Genomic DNA, 21,491 nt, shown 5'->3' with positions numbered 1-21,491 from the left:
ATATTATAAAAATTTTATCTGTTTCCATTTAAATCTAAATTTTATTTCAATATCTCAAAACAATGAAATTTTAAAAAAATTTCAGATATTTTAAACCGTGTTTAAGAGTGAGTTTAGAGGATTTAAAATTAAATCTACTGTAATTTTAGAAAAAAAAAGAAGAAAAAACACAAAACAATTCATAGAGTAAAGACAATATAACCGACTATATTATTGAGTATTTTAATATATGTTTTACTTTCTTTTTCAAAATTTGAAATAATGAAGTGTAAATACTTACTAAATTGCAATTAATTGACGAAGAAAGAAAAAAAAAAAAAAAAACTCTCATATCGGTTCCCTTTTTATATGGAGTAAAAAAATCAATGTATCGTTTTTTATTAATTTTTTTTATTTTAACGATTTTTTTAATAATGACATATAATTTTTTTATATGCTTTTTTTTAATGGTTTATTGGAAAAAAAAAAAATTTCACCATTTTACTATGGATTAAGAACACTAGATTATAATTTAGCCAAAAAAAAAAAAAAAAAAAAAACAAAAAAAGAAAAAAGAAAAAAACTAGATTATAATTAAGAACACTGGATTACGAGGCCCCTATATAGGGCAAAAATTGCATCGGATTCAAATCAGATAGATGTACGTGTACCTCTTTGCTTTCTCCGATTTCACTCCCAATTGCAAACCTCTCCGCCATTGTCAAACCCATCAGCTGCAGCTCGTCGTCGCCGCTTAACCGCGAGCCAACAAACGCCAGATCTCGGCCACTCCATCATCTTTCTTCCGTCGTCGTTTTCGTAAGTTTCCCTCTTCTCCTCCTTCTCCTTTGTTGTATCCTTAATTCCTCTTCCGCTCCTTTATATTACCCAAAATCCTAAAAATCATTAATTTCAAAAAAAAAAAAAAAAACTATATTGATTGGTTGCCTGAACAATGTTTGTTTATATTGTTTTGGGCTGATGGGTATTATTTTATTTGCTTAAATTGTAATTATTTTAATGTTTTGGCTTATGATTGCTTATATTTGCAGTGGAGACTATCGGTGCTGTATAATTTTTCTAATTCTTTGAGTATTGGTTTTGGTTTTGCTTAAATTGGCTGGTGCTATAACATTGAACTTTAGTTTCTCTGTTTGATCATTAGGATTAGGTTATTTTTTTGTTGCATCCCAAGGGAGCTTTGGCATAATATTAGTTTCTAGTGTCCGATTTTGAGTGTTACATGCAGTTTAGGATATTGAACATGGCTTGGTTGGACCTATTTTACTTACAAATGTGGAAGTCCTGAATTTGTTTAGGCCCAATTCCAGATTTCAACTTTAAACATTCTTGATCTCCTTTCTTTGATATTGGGAGTGCAATGTTATGACAGACAAGTAGAAAGATTGTATATTGTTTGATACATTGCGCATCATTCGTCACAGAGTATAAAATCAAGTGATGGCGGAATTAGAAAATTTGCTCTTGGAGGCCGCAGGAAGAACCAGTTCAGCAGGGAGAAACCGACATTCAGTGCAACCATCTAGAAGACGACATGAAGGTTCATCTTCTGATGGGGGAAGTGACTCTAGGGATGATGACTCAGATGATGATCGTGGTTATGCCGGCAGGAAGCCCTCTGGGTCTCAAGTTCCTTTGAAAAAGAGATTGGACCCTGCTGAAAGAGATGATGATCAGGGCAGTGAGGAGGAAGGTGATGATGATCGTGGTTCTGATCAGGAGGGTGACAGTGATGAATCTGATGTTGGTAGTGATCTTTACAAGGATGAAGATGACAGGAGAAAACTTGCAGAGATGACTGAACTAGATAGAGAGATGATTTTGTTAGATAGAGCAACCAAGAAGGAGGACAGAAATTTAAAGGAGAAATTGAGACCAAAATGGGAGAAAGGGAAGACCACACAGTCTAGAAAGGAGACTCCACCTCTTCCATCATCTCGAGTGCGGTCATCAGCCAGATCTGCTGACAGGGCAGCTGCTAAAGATGATGCATTGAATGAATTACGAGCAAAACGTTTGAAGCAACAGGACCCAGAGGCTCACCGTAAGTTGAGAGACGCATCTAGAGGAAGTTCTGGCAGTCGGAGTTTCTCACATACCAATAGGAAGTCCTTCACTGCTGCGAGTCTGAGTAGCTCTAGTCAGAGCGAAAGTGAAAGTGGGTCTGGCAGTGAGGATGAAGGGTCAACAGGTGATGGTGGGATGATTGATAGTGATGATGAGAGGGGCATGCCAGGTTCAGAGGGGCCGACATTTGATGATATAAGGGAAATTACCATTCGGAGGTCAAAACTTGCAAAATGGATTATGGAGCCATTCTTTGAGGAGTTAATTGTGGGTTGCTTTGTGAGGGTTGGTATTGGGAGGTCAAAGTCTGGGCCTATCTACAGGCTCTGCATGGTCCGGAACGTTGATGCTACAGATCCTGATCGGCAGTACAGACTAGAGAATAAAACCACATACAAGTATCTGAATGTTGTTTGGGGCAATGAAAACTCTGCTGCCAGGTGGCAGATGGCAATGGTTTCAGACTCTGCACCAATCGAGGAGGAGTTTAAACAGTGGGTTAGGGAGGTTGAGCGAAGTGGTGGTCGGATGCCAAGCAAACAGGATGTGTTGGAAAAGAAAGAGGCTATAAAAAAAATCAACAGTTTTGTCTACTCAGCAGCTACTGTGAAGCAAATGTTGCAGGAGAAAAAATCTGCTTCGTCAAGGCCATTTAATATTGCACTTGAAAAAGATCGATTGAGGAGGGAGTTGGAAGTTGCACAAAGCAAGCATGATGAGATGGAGGTAGAAAGGATCAAGACAAGACTGCAGGAGTTAGAAGCATCCCGCAAAGCGCATGAGAATGATGCTAAGGCAATTAGGCTGGCAGAGATGAATAGAAAGAACAGGGCTGAGAACTTCAAAAATGCATCAGAATTAAAGCCTGTAAATACATCTTTGAAAGCTGGGGAGGCTGGTTATGATCCATTTTCAAGGAGATGGACTAGGTCAAGAAATTACTATGTTTCAAAACCTGGTGAAACAAAAGAGAGTGTGGAGGCAAATGCTGCTGAGAATAATGGTGCATCTGCAGAAGTAGCAAGTAATGGAACAGCGTTGGCTGGGATGGTGGCTACTGTAGCAGCCTTGGAAGCTGCAGCTGATGCTGGTAAGTTGGTTGACACGAGTGCACCTGTGGATCAAGGGACAGAGTCAAATTTACTGCACAATTTTGAGCTGCCAATCTCATTGACTACACTTCAGAAGTTTGGTGGGCCTCAGGGAGCTCAGGCAGGGTTTATGGCGAGAAAACAAAGGATAGAAGCAACAGTTGGATGTCGAGTTCCTGAGAATGATGGAAGGCGACATGCACTGACACTGACAGTTAGCGATTACAAGAGAAGAAGAGGGCTTCTTTGAAAGACATTACCCATGCAGGTATCAGAAATATTGTCAGCTGCCCCAATTAGATCGAATGTGTGTTTGCTGGTTTCAAAGGTAAATTTTTCCATGTGGGTTTAAAGATGTGATGTTAAGCCCTTATACAAGTTTCACTTATAAATCTTGTTTCAGGAGTTGAAAGAGTGAGTGTGTTTGGTTGAGTTTCTTGACTTATGATCTACAGGATGTCGATGCATCTTGGTTTGTACTTTTAAAACATTATGTGATTATTTAGTAGAGACCAGGGAGAACGCAATAAATGAAAGCTTTTTCAAGATCTGGTGGGTAGAATCTTCAACGAGAGTGGTGTTTCTTTTAGTGAGTGAGGTCTTGGCTGCATTTTGTTTTCAGCAATTTTTGTATGGAATATTGGTACTTCTTACGGCCTTTCTTTTCATGTTTGGTTAAGATACCTATTTGCATTTCTTTTGGCCCTAAAAATATAAAAATATGGGTGAATATCATTTTACCCCCAAATTATGACAGGTTTTTCACGTTGCCCGCTAAAATATGAATAACCTTTTCTGGGTCGTTGTAGTCTAATCAAACTTATTCAACGAATTAATATGATGCAATTAGTTGTATATAACATACGTAATTTTGTTATTCACCAAAAAGTATATGTAGTTTTGTTTGGAAATAATTTTATTATGTTTTTTTATTTATTTTATTTGTTTGTTTGTTTGTTTTTTTATGCTTTTGTTTTGTTTTTTTTTTTTTTTTTTTAAATAAAAAAATTGTGTGTATGGCTAATCTAGTTAAATTGATAGAGAAAACTGCATTATTGGACTAAATGTGATACAAAAATAATAGTTTTGGAGGCAGTGTAGGGGCAAAATGAAAAATGTGTGATAATTTGGGAGTAAAGTGATGTCAACCCTAAAAAAATGTTAAGGTCAGATCAGCCACAACGTTCCTTTTTCTTGCAGTGTCACTTATGCATAGATACATATATATATATATATTATTATATGTAGGGCTGGTTTCTAAATAAATGGATTTGGTAAAATGTTTTTAAGACATAATCCTTGCTATTGGATGAGGTTTATCAAATTGTTGAAAACTGTTTTGTATTAAATGAATTGCAACTTCTAAGAAGTTATTTTTTAAAATAACTAATTCAGTAAATATAAGCATTTATTAAATATTGGATAAAAAAAATTTAAGGTTAGGATTATTTATTAAAAGTATTTGTCAAATCTCTTTATACAATGAACCCTCCCCTCTATATGTATATATAGGAAAATTTTCTTCTAGGAGATAGAATTCAAGATAACCTGAGCTCTTCAACGTCCCGCACCATGTTATGGGATGTAGATCTTCCGCAATATATTGTTCTGAGGAGCTTAGGTTATTTTGAGCTCATTTCTCCAAAAAAAAAAAAAAAAAAAAAAAAAGGGATTGTATATATAGATATCTATATATCTATATTTTTTATGTCATCTAATTATAATTAATTAAAATGAAGAAAATTTGTTAATCAAAATCTTGTTAAACAATAACATGGTAGTATATGAATGATTTATAGAAAATTCATGCTTTACAATCATGTGAGGTAAAAGCATTTGTATATGCCAACTCATTGTTTACTAAAATTTTGGTAAGTAAATTTAGTAAGTATAGAATTACTGAATTGGAATATATGTGATATTTGGATTTTTTTTTTTCCCATATATTCAATTTTGTATAAAATAGGTAATATGGGAGTCTTAATATTTCAGAATATCGCCAATGATAATTTCCACTAACTTCCTTTATAGTATGAAACTTTTGAACTCTTCGTTATTTATTTATTTATTTATTTTTTTGTCATATATATATATATGTATGCACACTTCATGTTGTTTCAATTTCTTCATTTTTTCCTAATAAAATATAAAATTGGATTAAAATTCTAATGGGGAAAAGCATGATCAGACAATTTTGTTCACACTACAAAAATTACTATGTACACTATCTTCTACACATATTCATATTAAATTTTATTTTTGCTTCCTATTCAAATAAAATATGTTAATATTTCCATTAAGAGTGCGGAATATATAAACTAGACGATATGAATTTGTTTGATACATATCCATTCGAGTGTGTATATTCTTTTGGTTTATACAATCAAAGTTTATGTTTTCATGTATCATTAAGAATAGACATACATAACCTAGACGATATTGGCCTATTCGGCATATGTATGGTGAAGTTCATACATTCTTTCAATTTATACAATTCAAACTTATGTTTTGATATAATGTTAAGAGCACAGTACACATAATCTGAATGATATTGGTTAGAGGTGATAATATACGTTAGCTGATTGTGTTTGTGTTTGTGTTAATTTATTTATTAATTATGTCGAAATCTCTCAACCCTAATCCATAACCATTTAATGTTCATGTTAATAGGTTGACCTTTTTAACTTATTTAAATAAAATAATATTATTATTTTATATTATTTTATTATTTTTTACATTATAATATATAAAAAATATATTTATTTATCAATAATTTTAATTTTTATATATTAATTTATTTTATCCATATCAATTCGTGTCAATTTCAAGTTAAGTGGGTTAACCTATTGGTAACCCATTTATAATTGTGTTAATCATGTTGACACCAATAGGTTAATTAACGAGTTGTTTTCAAGTCGAATTCTCGTGTTATGACCTACCTAATTGATTTGTTTAATATATATAACCTAGACAATATTTGTTTAAGTGCTTAAGGATATTTTTGGCCTTCTATTAATAAGTATTTTTGGAATATGAAAAAAAAAAAATTAAAAATGTAATGTGGGTGGTTCTATTCATACTATAATTTTTGATACTCACTACATTCTACGCATCCAAATTTTTACTACTTACACCAATTAAAATTTACCTAATTTACCCTTAAATATAAATAAAAATATACATTACATTTTATTACCCCTAAATCCCTTTGAAATTAAATAAATACATTACATACACCACACTACTACCTTAATTCCCAAATTCTCGTAGCTTTATCTTTAACAGTTCTTTTCGATCCAGATTAGTTCATCTACAAAATTAATAATAAATCAAAAAGTGAGAAAGATGTTTGTCCAGGTTCTATTCCTCATTTTGAACTATCCTTTTCGATCTACATTAGTTCATATGCAAAAACAACAATAAATCAAAATATGAGAAAACTGTTTATCTGGGTTCTATTCTTCATTTTCATGTATTTTTGTGTTTCTGTTTGGATTATATAACTCAAATATGACCTCCAATAGTTGGTATATATAATTTAGATGGACTTAATTCATTCAGGTTATATATATCAAATGTTTTTACTCATTTTTGTGTTTTTGTCTTAATTATACAACCCATATCTAATTGGTGTAGTCCGGCATACATAATTCAGACAGATACAATTTGTTAGGGTTATATGTACACCATACCGAATCTTTGTGTTTTTGTTCGAATTATATAACCTACCGGAGTAGTTAAGTATACATAATTTGGATGGATTCAATTTGTCCCAGTTATGTATGCTAGGCAACTTCCATCTGGATTATATAACCTGGATATGACTGGAGTATTTTGGTATACATAATTCAAACTGATTCAAATCCTTTGGAGTATGTATACCAAAAGGCTTTATGTATTTTTGTGTTTTCAACCGGATTATATAACCCAGATATTGGCTGGAGTGGTATGGTGTATATAACTTCGACGGATTCAATTTATCCAATTATGTATATTGGACAACTTTACAAATCATTGAAACAATTATTTTTTCTTGTTTATAGAACCCAGATGTGATCAACTGTCCGAGCTACATATACCAAATAATTTAAGAGTATAATATGATAAGAACAATTTGTTGGAATAACGGACATAATGAAAATTAAAAAAAAAAGATAAAGAAAGCAAATAAATGATAAAAAAAGCTAAATACTTATATTTTTTTTAGGATTCAAAGGAATGGTTTATCAATTTTTTTCCTCTTGATCATTAAACTTCATTTTCTCTATTTTTAGGGTTTCTTTTTCCATCTAAAATTCTATTGTAGTGTATGTAATAATTTTTTTAAATTTTTTATTTTCTTATGTACTTAAGAAATTTGTGACTTTTTTAATAAAGAATATTTTTGAAATAATGAAAAATAATTAAAAATGTAGTGCGAGTATTAAATTAAAAATGTAGTGTATGCATCAAATTTGTAGTTTTGTGCCTAGTATTTCTCAAGAAATTAAATTTTTTTGCTTCTAATTATTACTTTTTTTAAGTTTAAAATATTTACTATACTATAATTATTTTATTGGTCCATCCATTACTTTTGGTTAAATTTTATATTTTATACTTAAAAAAAGAGAAATTGCAAAAATGATATTCAAAAAGAAGTTTATGCTAAACATGGAACTATAAGGATGGGTAAGTATATACAACCAATTTTCAAATTATAGGTGTCGTTTCTAATATATATATATATATATATATAAAGGTAAACGTGCACAAATTTTAAATTAGAAAGGACCTTTACAAAATTATCCCTATGTGTTTTGTTTTGTTTATAAAACTTATAAAACATTAAGAGTTGTTAAAATAATATTTATCTTATAAATAAATAATTTAAAATATCTCTCCAATAGAAATGTGAATTACTATCTATGGGACATAAAAAATGAAAGAATTTAGTATTTATATGGTGTTGATTTATCCTAAGTTGATTTATCTAGCAAATAAATAAATAGAAACCAAATAAAAGACTAATTTCCTAAAACAAAAAGTCAAAATCAAATTAGGAAACTATTTGACTATATTTCTAACTAAGCTATCTTTGACCAATTTAAGTTCCAATTCAGCCTCCATATGCCTTGTAGGATGCCAAATAAGATGATCATTGAGTCCCACACGTTGCCCTTGATTGGAACAAAGAGAAACTGTCAACTCATCAAAATATAGTAAAGCCAACAAACAATACAGCAAAACTGCCCATGTCTTCCCCCTGTGCTCACAACCCTTTGTTGTTTGTCTTTGGTTCTAAATTGACTTGATTTCATGACCTCCTAAATATATTCATTAAATCCATGAAGTGTTGGAACCATTTCTTGCTACCTAAAGTCCATATTTGCACGAAAATAGCTACCTGGGTCTGTATCGGCCTCCACTACTCGGATGCTTAAAACGGGTTTTGTATCTTCGGGTATTGATAAGCCCTTTTGAGAATGAATTACTCCCTGTATAAAGGAAGCTAGTTTGTCCTTGAATCTCTTGGCTTGAGCTCTAGTGATTGGCCCAGTCTTCATCCATATTGGATTAACACCCCAGTGGGTAGTCAGTTGTGCGGGTTCGGGCGGATTCTCATCAAGGATGAGGAGAGGAGATGGATCATTAAGAATTAATTAGGAAGAATCCATGCATTCAAAGGTGATTCAAGAGCAATGGGAAGTGGTGGCGAACATACTGACATGATGGCGATCATGGAACAACATTAACGGATGAATGCTCACTTTGATCACCTAGATCAGAGATTGGACTAAGTTGAGAAGTTACAAGGTGGGCAAAATACAAGGTTTGATGTACATGGAGGCCAAGGTTGAGGTCAAGGAGGCTGAGGGCGACCTAGAGAGGTGCTACCCTGCTTTGAAGCAAAAATTGGTCCGCTTGGTTGGTCATGGGTCTGTTGGTTTTGGGGAGTGGTTTTTGGGAGTTTTTGGGTATTTTTCAATTTCTTTAATGAGGCCACAATTTTTTAGATATATATAGACCTTGGATCCACTAAAAGATAAAAATCTAAACTAGTTTAGACACAGATAAAATATTGATGCTTAAAACTTCCTATAACCATAACTCAGAATTAAACTTGTTGTCATTCAACGAACTCATATGGATGAGCTCTACATCATGGTATACTGGCGAAACCAAAATTCTCTACCAATAAAGAATTCAAGTTTAGGGCTCACTCACAATCTAATTAGTCAATCCCCATCAAATCATATAAAAAATTTAAATTCTAATTTTTAATTTTGGGATGGGTCGTTAAATTGGATTTTTTAATGGTAATGATGGTTAGAACCTATTGGTCTGGATGGTGGTTTATTTTTCAGAATTATAGTGGTTGAGGATATTAAAGAGATTAATTTGATTTCTTAAATTGAATGATAACCAAGTTGTGGTTTTTAGAACGAAGAATCTACCTAAGCTATCGTTGTAAAGATTGTGATTGATAATTGAACATTACTTAAATCCTCAGCAATAAGGCCAGAAACTAGGATTGATTCAATTCCTACAATGGCATGGATCGCTCAACTAATAAAGTGAATTGAGTAAGAAAATTATACCAAGAGGATTAATTATTATTAAAAGTGTAAATTCTATTTTAACTAAGTGCTAAATATTTCACCAATTAATTTTATCTAGAAAATTGAAATAAAAAACAATTTAAAATAAACTAAAGAACAAATTAACAATTAAAATGCAAAATAAAAGTAAAAGTCATACATATCCTTATGAAATCTATGAAATAAAAGCTCTAGGACCTTGAATTCACTTGAATCTAAAATGTGAGAACTTAAATTGAAAATTAATGACCAATTATCTCTCTAATTATTGAGAAAGAATTTCAAGTTTCATTCATTTACTCATTTAAGGTAAGCAAATCACATGGAAAATTGGTTTAACTAATTTCTATTCCAATTACTCAAGCCACATTGGTTCTTTCAGACTCAATTCTAGCCAAGACTAAGGTTGCACAAGAACTTTTTTAAGCTCAATTGGTTCTTAGATTGTGTGTTTCTAATGTTGGAGTTTGGTGTGGTTTTGGATTCACTTGGCCAAGAGTGTTGTACACAAGGTGTTAGTCTTGTGCACAACCTTTAATCTAATTTAGCTGATTTTTGTGCTTGTTTTGGTATGGTGATATTTTGGATTATTAGGGTTTTTGTTTTGAAGGAGGAAGAAGAAGATGAAGAAGAAGAGAAGATGTTAGAGTAGGCCACACAAAACTAGACAGCACACTCATTTATTTGTTGCATATATAGATACAAAACTTGTCTAATACATGTGAGGTGTATGTGGAACCAAACGGAAGCCTTTAAAATTCAAAATTTACACATTTTCCATTCAAAATTATGATACATAACCGTTCAACCATCAGCTCACATGTGAGTGCATAATTATGACAAGGGTTGGTGAGATTTTGAATTTAAAAAAAAAAACTGTCTCCACCTAATCCTGTACTACTACTTTGACCAGATGGAAGGCTGGGATATCTTCATCCAAATTGCTTGAATTTTGGCATGTGGCATGTTAAAATATTAAGGATTAAATATAGAGAAGACCAAGTCCAAAATAATTGGGTAAGGCCTCCAATTCATCTCAAACCCGTGGGTCATAACTGTTGGAAATCTCAGCAGTTATGCCAACTTGCAACTTGCATATCTTGGGCTTCCCAAAGCCTTTTTGAGTCATTTGTTTTTCTATATTTTATTTTACAAGTATATTACAACATATCCAAAAATCATAATCTTGTTCTAAAATCTCAGAGAACGCCAGCCCCAACAATGGACCTATGTTGCTGGAAACATTGTTTCCAGCACATAGCCATTTTATAAAATAAAATCAATACCCAACAAAGAGACAATTCCTAAGCTAAATACAATAAAACTTAGACATTAAAAAGACATTAAAAGGAACATAAAACATAGACATAAATATGGCATTAGGTCATTCAATAAAATATTTCTTTTAAAGAAAGAAAGAGGGTGCAAACCTTGGTTGATTTTGATTTGCACAAGGTGGCAAGATTACCACATTTTCAACATCTAATTCTTCTCGATTTACTAAATCAGGCTTACCTAAGTTCTAATTGTTCAATCTAAAGAACTACCAACCAAATTCTCATTCAAATTAAGTATGCTCTTTAATTAATTCTAAGAAACACAAGTAATTGGATAGAAATTAAACCATAACAAACCAAATTAATTCATCACTTTCAAGAACTAAGCTATATTAATATTCTAGTGCAAAGACATAGCCTCTTATAGAAATTAAAACACCAAAAGACAAAAACATAATATAATCCATATATCTGAACATTGTTGTCTTCACAAAATATCAAGAATTCTACTACAAAACATTAGAAATTTAGAGAAGAGATTAAGAAGAAGAAAATTCTCAGTCGGTGGCCCTCGAAGCAAACCCAAAGCCTTGGGCACTTCAAAATCCTCCAAATCCTCAGCGCTTCTCTTTAAAAACACTTTCTCTTTCTAAGTTTTGATGTCTCTCTTCTGAATGATCAATGATGTGTAGTTTTGCCTCTTTTGGTAAATATACAGCCACCTCCTTAAGAGCCTTTCTAATCCTTACCTTATTAAGCTTAATCCCCTCCTTTGATCTTTGTTTATGGAAAGGCATATGCAAGTCACGTGCTTCATTATAGATCCAAGCCTCTTTCAACACTAAGTCCAAATTGAAGACCAATAAGGGGAAACAAGTGTAGTTGACATGTATCACCCTTAGAATAGGTTGTACATGCCACTTTCTCATTGTGGGAGAGTGCACACACTTTGCTTATTGAATTTTCCCTTTTTGAAGGCTAAAAATAATGTTTTTCCTTACTTCAAAGGGTAGTTGCTTCAACTCTTTGCTTAGCTTTTAAGAATGACTTAAAAATGTTCCAAAACTTCAATGTTTTAGCAAATAATCATCATATTCCTCAGTTTATACTTTTTTCACAAAAAGAGAACAAAACATATAAAAATTAGCCAAAGGCTTGAGTAAAAACAAAAAAAAAAAAAAAAAAAAGAATTAGGCTTGAATAGGCTAGACTGATGAGTAAAATGCTCATTAATCAAGCAAAATCCCATTTATTCAAACAAAAAACTAAACTACTAGAGCTAGTAAGCAGCATGATCATGGTGGCCTTAAACAATTCAATCGTTAGTGTTAAACAATAACTTCAAAATATATATATGCAACCCAACAACCTATTTTCCATTTTACAAGCTATTGTTCCCAAACTTATGTGTGTAAAAATCAAGTTAAAGCACTCAATACCAAGCCTTTAAATGGAATTACACATACTAGGGCTTTAAAATTAAGATCTAGTTTCATATGGTTGACATGATTTTAAACTCTACATTAATGTAGAATGAAATGTAAAAATTGGGATCAATAGGTATTTATCAGCTTGTAACAAAAATGTTAGAGGGCAAAGCTCAATAAAGCAAGGAAAAGTAAATAAATGTTAGAAAAGAATTTTATATTAAAGATCAATGACAATATGCTCAAGTAACAAGTAGTCCTCAAAATGACAAACCATTCAAAAACAAAACATTCCTCTACACAATTATTTATCCCTATTTCTTGCTAACAACCTATCCAGCTAATCTTCAACGTCCCCATCACTCAAAATACCACTCAACACTCATTGAAATTTAGGGTTTTACCTTCTTATAGCAAAACAGCCCACCATATCATATGCACTTGCATAATTTTCTAACACAACCAAAGACTTATTAGAGAATTTAATTCTCTTCGCCTACAATATTTTTCTCGAAATGAACATCCCCAAACTTATTACTTTTGACCTTCTTTTTTTTTTTTTTTTACATACACACAAACAAAGCAAAACAAATACACATTTTTACTTTTCTTATCCTTATCATGTGTTTTAGGACAAGATTTTAGAATATTGTAAGCATACATAAATATGAACATATTTTTCACAAATCCCCAATATTGAACATTATGTTCAATTAAAGCCAAAAGAAAAAAAAGCTCACATAAACGCAAACCAAACCTAATCCTCTTACTAACCATCATCAGTCCCCTAAACTTAGTTTACATTTTATCCCTTCTCCAACATATTACAAGTATATTCTTATATGAATTTAATCCCAAACTTTCTTCAAAATGTAAAGGTAGGATAAAATAATTATAAAAGGTTCATAAAGGTAAGGAAAATGAGGTTGAACATGCAATTGTGCATCCTAATAAACTTAAAATAGGTACTAGCGATTATAATGATATAGGCAAGTCTAATAAAAGATCTAAACGAGACAATAATAGCCTAAAACATTTACCAAATCAAGCAATTATCTAGAATTTTGCCTCAAGTAAAGATCATGCAAGTTCTAAAGCTACATTAGATAATGTACTATTAGCTATTGCAAAACTTCCCTAGAAAACAATTTAAATCATACTCAACTTGATTATGTTCTCATAATATGATCGGAAACAATAGCAAGATAATTTACTTAGGGTAACTAAATCAACATATAACCAATCCATTTCTACTTAAATTAGCAACATCCTCCAATCTCATCATCAACCAATCATATTACTTACAAAAACCAAAAATAACTAAAAACACAATTAAACCAAAATTATTTTGGATTTTTAGAAACTAAACGAAAAGCAAAAGCAAAAACTCTCTTTGGATTTTCAAAACTAAAATGAAGACAAATTATTTTTCTTGATTTTTGCATCTTTTCTTTCTTTTTTTTTTCTTTTTTAACAATTATTCAAAAGCAGTAAAAGTATAAAAGATAAGCACATATATATTTTTTTCTTAATTTTCCTTAAAAACTTAAAATCTGACAAACAAACTCCAATGTATTGGAAGCTTTTCAATTTAAGTGCATAGTACCAAATTATAACCATCATCATCAACAACAATCAACAATCACCATAATCAAAGCCATGGTCATAAATATGGAATAAAAATTTAACTAAGAGCCAAAAGAATTCAACAATGAATGGCAAAGATAACCAATAGTAAAAATAAACAATACAAAAAAAAACCAATAAAGAAAACCCTTCATCGAAACTTAAATTGGACATTGTCTTCAATATTCATACAAAACTAAATAAATTTAAGTAAGAAAAGAAAGTGTACTCGGAGGTGAGATGTTCATCACCCCGCAATGGGTATCCTTATTATCATTATATTGAAATTCTTCTATCCCACTTTGGTTATCAACCATTGTGTTCTTGCGACGATTAACTCCTTGATTCTTTCCTTAACTACTTGGAATAATGGAAATGGGTGGAGAAGACTATCTTTGTAAGGAGGAATTAATACCTTGAACTGCCATCCATTTGTTGCCTTAATGCATCGAAAAATTGAGCATATGCAGACTTCTCAAGGAATTTTTATTGCATGAGCACTCCCATACTATTAACTTAAGCAAGCATTCCTATTAACAACCCATGTTGCTCCATCATCAACTTTTGCATTTCAACCATAAAAAAGAACTTTGGCTTTGAGAGGAGCCTATCTTTTGAGAACGAATGTGAAAAAGCTCTTGCATATGTTATTCTTCTCGAACTTCCCAAGCTTGCACTTATACCACTTGCTTGGCAGTGAAATCATTCTTGTAATCTTTAGTAAATCTTCTTTGGCCATAAAGGTCATGAAGTGGTGGTACACTTAAATCTAGATCAATAAAGCCCATACAAGATGGTTCATGTTGGCCTTCCATCCACATAGTATAGTTAGTAATGCTTCTAACATTAACAATCTCTTTTGGCACATTGGGATCACGGATGGGATTAACTTTAATCCTAGCTTTTCTACATAACCTAATAGTCAAAGATGGATTAGTAAGATTGCCCCATGTCTTGCCATTTATACAATGAAGAATTGAGTCGCTAATGACCCTTCCAATAATAATGGACATACTTGATCAAATAATTTAAAAAAGCTTGCCCTGTTGCTTTGTAACCTCATTCTCATGAGAGGTAGGTAAGAGTTTAGACCACATGAACCGATTCCACACCTTGGCGAACTTGTTCAACTGATTGTGCAAAAACATTTTGCTAATCAATCCTTTCCTTTTGCTCTTGAGAATTTAGTTCCGTGAATACACATCCACCTTGTAAGGTATCATAATCAAGCTCATTATTCACATATTCTATGAATCACTCATCCTTTGATGGCTCAAGACTATAATACTCATTTATGGCTTCAATGGAGAATGAGACCATCCTTCCTTTAACCATCACATTTTGACCATTTCTTTCACTTGCATTAGCAAAGAAATCATGAACTAAAGTGGCATCTATGGTCTCTGGTTCACTTATAAACTTATACTATTTTCTATCTAAGATCATATTTTCTATGTTCCCAATATCTTCGTATTCATTCAATGGCATATTTCTCGCTAAATTCTCAAAAGGCTTTAAAGCTTTTTTCATGATTATAGTCCTTATTTGCAAACAATAATTTACTATAAAGCTCCTATGTTCTTTCACTAATAAACTTATTGTTACGCTGTGAAAAAGAATTTGGGTTTGGAAGACTTGGATAAGTTTTTCTATTCTTAGACTTAGGATCTAAAGATTGCCTATTAGCACAACTTTCCTACCCATTGCAAAAATAAGCACAAAAAAAAAAAAAAAAAAAGGAACAACAAATCCTCTTCAACTTTGAAAGAATAAAAATGCATAAGGACTTCCAAACTCTTTAAGAAAATCAATCCAACACTTCAAAATAATCTCTACAATTCACCTTAAACTTTATGTAAACACCAAGAAGGCATAATTCTTCAACTTTTTCCAACAAGCAAAATTCAATTATTAATCTTCTTCAAATATAAAAATTAAAAGTAGAAGAAGAAATTCAAAGCTCAAAGACATAAATGTCAACAATTATCCAATACTCAATCCAAACAACATAAAGAAATTCAAATTCTCCACCTTGCTACAAAATTCTACACACCCACTTAAATTTCAAAAATTCATCACAAAAATTCAATTTCATCTTTATTCTGATGAATTCAAAGCTTAGAAAAAGGTCACTTACTTGACAACTGGAACCTAAAGAAGTTTCAAATGCTCAAATCCTTGATTGCCCAAAGCTTCTAACAACTTGTTGTAATTTCTCTTGAAAAATTGAAAATATGAGATGAATACTTCACTAACACTTAAATTTGTGAAAATCTAGTAATGGGTCTTAATTTCTTGAATCAAATTGGGTAAAATCTTGAATTTGGAAGTGAAATTTAGTGTTTATGGCAATGTGTAATATGATTTTCAAAGATTTGGAATGGTTTGAGAGAAGAGTATAAGAGAAATAATGAAGAACACAAGCATAAATAGAAGAAATGAATCATTTGGATGATTTTTCAGCTTTTTTGGAGTCAAGTGGTGTGTGCCCTTCAATTTAGAGGGTTCCCATGCCTATAAATTGATGGTCTAATGAAAGAGCTTTATGGCATGCCCATTGATGATAATAGAGTACACAAGCCTTTGTACCTATCTCACGTAGCCAAAGAAAGTAAAACTAGCATGCCCACCATCGTTTCCATTGTGTACATGCCATGGCCACTCCTAAAAAGGAGGGCACACACCCAGCTTGCTGTCCCATAGGTTGTTGCTTCAAAATGTTAAGTATTTTCACACTTTTCTTCATTAAAACTTCAAATATTGAACTTCTAATGCTCAACTTCGAAAACCTTGATTCAAAACTTGAATAATACTCTTACTTGATTGATTTCCACTCCTCATAACTTAAAATGGTTCTAAAACTTGAAAAGCAAAGCAATTAAATGATTAAAATCTACAAAGAAAAAAAAACAAATTTTCACGATAACTAAAAACAAGTAAAGCAAACAAATTCAAAACATTATTTAAAACTAAAGAAACTTTAGAAACTTGTCCAAAATTATATAAATAACTTAAAAATTGAAAAAGAAAGGGTTTAGAAACTTGGGTTATCTCCCAGTAAGTCTTGGTTTAGTGTTTCTAGCTAGGCTTATCAGAGAAATGGTCTCAAAGAAACCAAAGAACTTCTCATTTGCAAATCCAACTTGACATTAGCTCAACCATTGCTGTCTTTTATTTTCTTAGTAAATACCCAGAACAAACCACCATTTTGTCCTTCAATATTTAAGTATCCCAAAGAAAAGACATCATGAACTTCTCTAAACTTTTGTCTAGATTACTAACAACTTGCACTTTCAAATTTGGAACCAACTTAGAACTCGATTTCTTGTTTTTCTTACTTGTTTTATGAAGTTTTTCTCTTCGCTAAAATCCATTGTATGAACTTGAACTTACAATTAGGCTTTTTTGATATGCTTCCACAGTTGGCTTTTCTAAAGACTTTCTTAAATATTTTGCTTAGACTCAATTTATAAAACACCAACTTCTTTAAAAGATCAACTACTTCAATCTTGAAACACCGAAAATTTCCTGTTATGTGAAATATCAAACTCAACCTCATCGTCTGCTTTCAAGGTGAGATTGCTACTTTGAACATTTATCAATGTGTTGCATGTAATTGAAAATGACCTACTTAAAATAATTGATACATCTATATCAACCTTCATAACCGAAACCACAGAATCAACTGGAAAGATGAATTTATTAACTTTCACAAGAACATCCTCATCAACTCCATATGGTACTATTGGTATGCTTTATCTCTCCAAGGGCAGCACATAATTGATACTTGTTCTAAGATCACATAACACCCTCTTGAACTACAAATCACCAGTAATATAAAAAATTGTTGAACTTCCCAAACTTTTTAGCTTCTTAGGTAACTCTATTTAAGATTATAGTTACACTGTCCTGTCAAAGGAATGGTTTTATACTTTTCTAACTTTCTCTTCTCGGACATAATCTTTTTAAAAAACTTTGCACAATTTGGCATCTTTTGCAAAACTTCAACCAATGGTATGTTGATGTGAATCTTCTTAAAAACTTCCAAAAACTTGGTAAATTTATCATTAAAAGTTTTTCTCGAATATTCCTTAAGGATAAGGCAATGATTGGGTAACAGGAGGTTTAGAAGAAAAAGAAAAAGAACTTGAAGCAACATTAGAATTGGTCTTTAAAGGCTCAAAACACTTATGCTTATCCTCCTTAACATCAATCTCCTCAATAACCAACTTCTCATTAAAAACAACTCCACCTTGCTCATTGTCATAAGAATCACTAACAACAATAGAATTTTTACCAAGCATACAAGGGTTTTCAATAATAAATCCATCCTCGGCATGATTATAGGTATCATCAAAAACACTTTTCTTAAAACTAAAATTCCTTCTAGATTTTTCACCAACATCAATAGATTTTGTTTCAATCATATAATGTTACTCAACAAAAACACCATTGTTAAAAACAACAAAATTTTTTCCAACACTGATAAGAGAATCCTTTTCAACAAAAGACTTCTTCTTAACAACTTCCTAACCATAAGAATTCTCACCAACAAGGGTTTTACAAAGAGAATCACCTCCTTTAGGTAACGGAGCTTAGTAGACTTTTCCATTTCTTAACTCAATGGCTATAACTTGCTTAGGATTAGAGCCAGTGTCACTAGTAATAGATCCTATAGACTTGCCTTTAATTTCCTTACAAGTTATCCTATTTGTTGCTCAAAATTCTTCATAGATGCTCCTAAATGAGAACAATGGGTTTCAATAGCATTAATCCTAGCCTCATTCTTGTTAACTCTTCTTTTTGTCTCAACAGCAAAGGATGTATCAACTCCTTAAGTGATGCCTTCTCTTTTTCAGGTTTATCAAATCCCGGTGGTGAATTCAAAGTATTCATTTGATTAGATTAAGAAAAATTTTCATAGTTCCTTAAATCAAGATTATAGTAGTTAAATATTTTGTTGCTAGCCTAAAAACATATGTGGGTTCACCAAAAATTACATTGCTCAATTGTTGAATCACTTGGAGGACTAACAACACAAGAAACATTCTCCATAGGTTTAGAAACTTGATTGAAAGAAGTTAGTTAGTGTGACAAAGTATCAACCTTAGATACCAAGCTTGTGAAGGCTTCTAACTCAAATACACCACAAGGTTTCTTTAATTGCCTCTCTGTTGGCCAATTATAGGAATTAAAAACTAACTTCTCCAACAAAGAAAATGCCTTATCAACTATTTTCTCCATAAAAAAACCTCCACTTAAGCTATGTCAACAATAGATTTAGCTTGACCATAAACCATTATAAAAGATGTCACAAGCACCCAATCTTTAGAGCCATGTTGTGGACATCTCCTCAACACATCTTTGAATTACTCCTATGTCTCATGCAAAGATTCTCAATCTTATTGCTTGAATTGTTTAATCTTGCTCCATAATTATAAAGACCTGGAAAGTAGAAAGAATTTGTTTGAGAAATTTTCTTCCATCTTTCCCATGGAGTAATGGAATTTAGTTGTAAAGTATGTAACCAAATAAGAGCTTTTTCCCTTAAAGAAAGAAGGAAAAAACCTCAAGTATTTGCAACTTGTCAGAACATAACAAGATGAGTATTGAGGTCTTTTCTAGCAAAACCACCAAATTGATTTTGTTGAACCATGGTGATAAGAGTGGTTTTCAACTTAAAACTATTCTCATTAATAGGTTGCCTAGGAATTTTTGAAAGATGATCAAATGCAGATGGCTTGAAATAGTTAATGACTCATTCTCTGTCTGATTATTACGTAAGGGCCTTTAATTTCATTTAATCCCTTTCTCAATGTAAGCAAAATATATGGAAAATTAACTTAAATTGGAATCTCTTCATAATTCTACGAATTAGCCATACAACTAATTCCTCTTTCAATTACCTAAGCTAAATTGCTTTTGTGAAACTTAGTTCTAGTCAAGATTAAGATTGTCTAAGACCTAATAGACTTTCTCAAGCTAAGTTGGTAATTAAATTGTGTTTTCTTAGTTCTTAATTTAGCAAATTAGGCTTATCCAAGCTCTAATGTTCAATCTAACCAATCCCCAACAAAATTGTCATTCCAATTAGGTATGACCTTCAGTTAATTCAAGAAAAGACAAACATTTAGAAAGAAATTAAACCATAAACAAACCAAATTCATTCATAACTTTTAATATCCAAGCTATGTCAAGGTCTTAGATAAAAGATCTAGCCTCTCATTGAAATAAAAACAACAAATACAAAAACATAATAGAATCCCATAAATCCAACACTATTTTTACAAAATGCCAAAAATTCTATTACGAAACATTAGAACTCTAAAGAAGAGATTTCTTGCTAGTTTATGGTACCTTTTTAACTTATGATTAGAAACCTTGGTATATGATGAAGACGCCACAATAGGTTATGGATGTGCTGTTAATAAGTCAAATTAAAACACTTGATTTCTTTTAAGTGTTTTAGGTGTTCAAAGAGAATAGAGAGAATTCTTTCTCACAATTAATTTTTTTGTATGAATAATATACTCCATATTATGGAGAAATTAAGCCTTTAAATAGGTTTGAAAACACAAAATAAAACCCTAAACAATTAGGTCAAAATCGGCCAAGAATAAACAATTCTTACTATGGCCAAATTTCAACTTCTTTTCCTAAACTAATTTGGCTTAATTAATTCCTTTATTTTGAATTAGGAATTAATTAATTTACAAATAAAATAATAAAATATCAACTTTCCTAAGTTAAGTTTTCCAGCATATAAACAAATAAAAGCCAAAATAAAAGATAGTTTCCTAAAACAAAAATCAAACTTAAATTAGGAAACTAGTTGACTAGTTGACAACTAGGCTGTCTTTATCCAATCTCCAGCTAGTTTAGGCTCCAAATCATCTTCCATATGCCATTTAGGATGCTAAATAGGACTAATAATGATTCCCATACATTTCCCCTTGATTGGAATAAGTCAAACTTGCTTGAACAACAAAAGAAGTCAAAGTCAGCACCAAAATGAGTATTTTCAGCCAAAAAGAAAGCTTATGCGTACAAACTGAATTTGGATGCTTTTTTTTTTTTTCTAAATTGATATGATTCCATGGCCTCTTAGTGATATCAATTGAGTTCATAAATTGTTAAATCCATTCCTTACTGCCCGGGGTCAAAAAATATACCAAAACAGCTTGCCGGGTCCATTTTCGCCTTCGTAACTTGGATACACGAGACGGGCTTTGGATTTTCAGGTATTGTCATGCTCTCTTGGGATTGAATTACTCTTTGGATGAAGCTAACCAGATTGTCCTTGAATTTCCTAACTTGTGCTCTAGTGATTGGTCTCGTCTTCATTTGTAAAGGATTAGCATCCCAGTGGGTAGTCGGTTATACAGGTACTGGCAGATTCTCATTAGCTTGTCCTAAAAAAAGGAC

General features: G+C 31.8%; 1 protein-coding gene across 1 annotated transcript; it reads left to right on the top strand.

The window, feature by feature from the left end:
• The first annotated feature begins 552 nt into the window (after window positions 1-552).
• Window positions 553-3,706, top strand: LOC107409101 (protein RTF1 homolog). Its single transcript, XM_048479694.2, has 2 exons — window positions 553-798; window positions 1,425-3,706. The coding sequence occupies exon 2, from the start codon at window positions 1,441-1,443 to the stop codon at window positions 3,406-3,408; it is 1,968 nt and encodes a 655-aa protein (XP_048335651.1). The 5' UTR covers window positions 553-798; window positions 1,425-1,440; the 3' UTR covers window positions 3,409-3,706.
• The last annotated feature ends 17,785 nt before the right edge of the window (window positions 3,707-21,491 follow it).

This window comes from Ziziphus jujuba, chromosome 1 (assembly GCF_031755915.1).
Source record: "Ziziphus jujuba cultivar Dongzao chromosome 1, ASM3175591v1".
NCBI lineage: Eukaryota > Viridiplantae > Streptophyta > Magnoliopsida > Rosales > Rhamnaceae > Ziziphus > Ziziphus jujuba.
The sequence above is the reverse complement of the archived record's forward strand: the minus strand, read 5'-3'. Positions and strand labels throughout refer to the sequence as shown.

Bases quoted from the DNA above. Each gene is read 5' to 3' on its own strand.
- LOC107409101 (XM_048479694.2), top strand. From the start codon at position 1,441: ATGGCGGAATTAGAAAATTTGCTCTTGGAGGCCGCAGGAAGAACCAGT.